The 4,485-nt window shown below is 39.6% G+C and overlaps 2 protein-coding genes across 2 annotated transcripts in view; one reads left to right on the top strand and one right to left on the bottom strand.

The window, feature by feature from the left end:
* LOC112936211 (large ribosomal subunit protein uL2cz/uL2cy) overlaps positions 1–1,759 on the top strand; it is a 9,174-nt gene extending 7,415 nt beyond the window's left edge. The window contains exon 4 of the mRNA XM_066303782.1: positions 1–1,759. This exon is cut by the window's left edge and continues 491 nt beyond it. The gene's annotated coding sequence lies outside the window, so the exon portion shown is untranslated.
* LOC112936210 (maturase K) lies at positions 585–3,667 on the bottom strand. Its single transcript, XM_026020005.2, has one exon. The coding sequence runs from the start codon at positions 3,557–3,559 to the stop codon at positions 2,207–2,209; it is 1,353 nt and encodes a 450-aa protein (XP_025875790.2). The 5' UTR covers positions 3,560–3,667; the 3' UTR covers positions 585–2,206.
* Between the last annotated feature and the right edge of the window lie 818 nt (positions 3,668–4,485).

Below are 4,485 nucleotides of genomic sequence, written 5' to 3'. Positions count from 1 at the left end.
TGGGATGGGCGAACGACGGGAATTGAACCCGCGCATGGTGGATTCACAATCCACTGCCTTGATCCACTTGGCTACATCCGCCCCTTATCCAGCTAAAGGATTTTCTCTTTTTTCCATTCATCATTATTCTATTTATTCTGACCTCCATACTTCGATCGAGATATTGGACATCGAATGCCACTCTTTAAAATGGAAAAAAAGGAGTAATCAGCTGTGACACGAAAAAAAACGAATCCTTTTGTAGCTCATCATTTATTGGCAAAAATAGAAAAGGTCAATATGAAGGAGGAGAAAGAAACAATAGTAACGTGGTCCCGGGCATCTAGCATTCTACCCGCAATGGTTGGCCATACAATCGCGATTCATAATGGAAAGGAACATATACCTATTTACATAACAAATCCTATGGTAGGTCGCAAATTGGGGGAATTCGTACCAACTCGGCATTTCACGAGTTATGAAAGTGCAAGAAAGGATACTAAATCTCGTCGTTAACTGAATTCAGAATAGAAAGATTCAAAATAAAAAAAAAAGAAATACCCAATATCTTGCTTCAGCAAGATATTGGGTATTTCTAGCTTTCCTTTCTTCAAAAATTGCTATATGTTAGCAGAAAAGCCTTATCCATTAAGAGATGGAACTTCAAGAGCAGCTAGGTCTAGAGGGAAGTTGTGAGCATTACGTTCGTGCATTACTTCCATACCAAGATTAGCACGGTTGATGATATCAGCCCAAGTATTAATAACGCGACCTTGGCTATCAACTACAGATTGGTTGAAATTGAATCCGTTTAGATTGAAAGCCATAGTACTAATACCTAAAGCAGTGAACCAAATCCCTACTACAGGCCAAGCAGCCAAGAAGAAGTGTAAAGAACGAGAGTTGTTAAAACTAGCATATTGGAAGATTAATCGGCCAAAATAACCATGAGCGGCCACAATATTATAAGTTTCTTCCTCTTGACCAAATCTGTAACCCTCATTAGCAGATTCGTTTTCAGTGGTTTCCCTGATCAAACTAGAGGTTACCAAGGAACCATGCATAGCACTGAATAGGGAACCGCCGAATACACCAGCTACACCTAACATGTGAAATGGATGCATAAGGATGTTATGCTCTGCCTGGAATACAATCATAAAGTTGAAAGTACCAGATATTCCTAAAGGCATACCATCAGAGAAACTTCCTTGACCAATAGGGTAAATCAAGAAAACAGCAGTAGCAGCTGCAACAGGAGCTGAATATGCAACAGCAATCCAAGGACGCATACCCAGACGGAAACTCAGTTCCCACTCACGACCCATATAACAAGCTACACCAAGTAAGAAGTGTAGAACAATTAGCTCATAAGGACCACCATTGTATAACCACTCATCAACAGATGCAGCTTCCCAAATTGGGTAAAAGTGCAATCCGATCGCCGCAGAAGTAGGAATAATGGCACCAGAGATAATATTGTTTCCGTAAAGTAAAGAACCAGAAACAGGCTCACGAATACCATCAATATCTACTGGAGGGGCAGCGATGAAGGCGATAATAAATACAGAAGTTGCGGTCAATAAGGTAGGGATCATCAAAACACCGAACCATCCGATGTAAAGACGGTTTTCGGTGCTAGTTATCCAGTTGCAGAAGCGACCCCACAGGCTTGTACTTTCGCGTCTCTCTAAAATTGCAGTCATGGTAAGATCTTGGTTTATTCAAATTGCAAGGACTCCCAAGCACACGTATTAACTAGAAAGATAATAGAAGGCTTGTTATTTAACAGTATAATATAGACTATATACCAATGTCAACCAAGCCAGCCCCGACAGTTGTATATCCATACAACAAAATTTACCAAACCAAAAAATTTTGTAAATGAAGTGAGTGAAAAATCAAAACTCAGATTGCTCCTTTCTAGTTTCCATATGGGTTGCCCGGGACTCGAACCCGGAACTAGTCGGATGGAGTAGATAATTATTCCTTGTTACAATAGAGAAAAAACCTCTCCCCAAATCGTGCTTGCATTTTTCATTGCACACGACTTTCCCTATGTAGAAATAGGCTATTTCTATTCCGAAGAGGAAGTCTACTAATTTTTTTAGTAGTAAGTTGATTCACTTACTATTTATTATAGTACAGAGAACATTTCAGAATGGAAACTGTGAAAGTTTTACCTTGATCATTTATCAATCATTTCTAGTTTATTAGTTTTGTTTAATGATTAATTAAGAGGATTCACCAGATCATTGATACGGAGAATATCCAAATACCAAATACGCTCACTGTGCGATCCACGGAAAGAAAAGTAAGTTGTTTTGGCGAACATCAAAGAAAAAACTTGCTCTTCTTCCGTAAAAAATTCTTCTAAAAATACCGAACCCAACCATTGCATAAAAGCTCGTACCGTGCTTTTATGTTTACGAGCTAAAGTTCTAGCGCATGAAAGTCGAAGTATATACTTTAGTCGATACAAAGTCTTCTTTTTTGAAGATCCACTGTGATAATGAAAAAGATTTCTACATATCCGACCAAACCGATCAAGAATATCCCAATCCGATAAATCGGTCCAAATTGGTTTACTAATAGGATGCCCCGATCCAGTACAAAATTGGGCTTTTGCTAAAGATCCAATGAGAGGAGTAACAGGGACTTTGGTATCGAATTTTTTCATTTGAGTATCTATTAGAAATGAATTCTCCAGCATTTGATTCCTTACTAACAAAGAATTTATTGGTACACTTGAAAAGTACCCCAGAAAATCGAAGCAAGAGTTTTCTAATTGGTTTAGATGGATCCTTTGCGGTTGAGTCCAAAAAGAGAAAGAATATTGCCACAAACGGACAAGGTAACATTTCCATTTCTTCTTCAAAAGAAGAGTTCCTTTTGATGCAAGAATTGCCTTTCCTTGATATCGAACATAATGCATAAGGGGATCCATAACGAACCATATGGTTTTCCGAAAAAAAGCAGGGTACATTAACCCAAAATGTTCCATCTTCCTAGAAAAGATGATTCGTTCCAGAAAGGTTCCGGAAGAAGTTAATCGCAAGCAAGAAGATTGTTTACGAAGAAACAACAAGAAAAATTCATATTCTGATACATAAGAGTTATATAGGAACCGAAATAGTCTTTTATTTTCTTTTTTCAAAATAAAAATGGATTTCATTGAAGTAATAAAACTATTCCAATTCGAGTAGTAGTTGAGAAAGAATCGCAATAAATGCAAGGATGGAACATCTTGGATCCGGTATTGAAGGAGTTGAAGCAAGATATCCAAATGGATAGGATAGGGTATTTCTATATGTGCTAGATAATGTAAGTGCAAAAATTTGTCTTCTAAAAAAGGAAATATTGAATGAATAGATCGTAAATTCTGAAACTTTGGTATTTCTTTTTCTTCCGGACAAGACTGTTCTCGTAGCGAGAATGGGATTTCTACAACGATCGCAAACCCCTCAGATAGAATCTGAGAATAAAACTCAGAATAAAAAAAATTGTTGTAATCCAATAATCGATCTTGGTTAGGATGATTAACCAAATTAATCCAAAAATTCTGCTGATACATTCGAATCATTAACCGTTTCACAAGTAGTGAACTAAATTTCTTGTTATTAGAACCAATAATTTCGACAAGTTCGGAACCATTTAATCCATAATCATGGGCAAACACATAAATGTACTCCTGAAAGAGTAGTGGGTAGACGAAATATTGTCTAGGAAATTTAAGTTTTTCACCCACACAGAAAATGATTCTATACTCCAACTCCTATGGAGTATGTACTCCCTCTCCCATCCACCGTTGATTAATCCATCCCAATCTCATGTGTGCTACCGGGTTTAGCAGGCAAACCCGTTTTAGTTTTTCGTGTTAAAAAAATTGCGATTAAAAACTGATCACGGTATATTCGGGCTAGTCAAACCGTTTAATCTGGGATTTAACACCGGGTATATGCATTCATCCAGGTGACGAGCCGGCGGTGGCAGTGGCGATCCCCGGACGACGATGTCGATCCAACATCGATTCTTCGCCAGCCGTGTGCTGCGATGGCGGCTAGCACAACCCGTCTTTCTAAGCGATGCGCAGGCAGATCCAACCCCATCCATCGAAATAGCAGAGACGGCGCCGCCGCCAGCCCGGCTCTTCGTCCAGGTTTCACGGCATGCGTGCCCCTTCGTAATCACCGGCGTACTCCTGTGCAGTGGCTCATCCATAAAAACAGCGGCGCCGAACTCCTGATCTCAAATCCCTGATGATGGCTTCTGTGGTTAGTGTGTTTGATGTGTAGATCTGTATCCTAATGTCCGACGAATGAAATGATGCTAAAGTTCAGATGTAATCCATCTTCATCTTCCATTCTGTTTTTGCAGTCATGCCGATGCGAGCTAGAACCATGTACACGTACCATGGAGAGCTAGCAGTGCAGGGCTGCAGGCCGACGGCAGAACGCCATGGAGAACAGCGTGACGGCACGATGTACACCAGCACCAGGTGATTGATGT

The sequence above is a fragment of the Oryza sativa genome, chromosome 8, assembly GCF_034140825.1.
Source record: "Oryza sativa Japonica Group chromosome 8, ASM3414082v1".
Lineage (NCBI taxonomy): Eukaryota > Viridiplantae > Streptophyta > Magnoliopsida > Poales > Poaceae > Oryza > Oryza sativa.
The sequence above is the reverse complement of the archived record's forward strand: the minus strand, read 5'-3'. Positions and strand labels throughout refer to the sequence as shown.

Excerpts from the sequence above, each read along its gene's own strand:
- LOC112936210 (XM_026020005.2), bottom strand. The coding sequence starts at position 3,559 with ATGATTCGAATGTATCAGCAGAATTTTTGGATTAATTTGGTTAATCAT.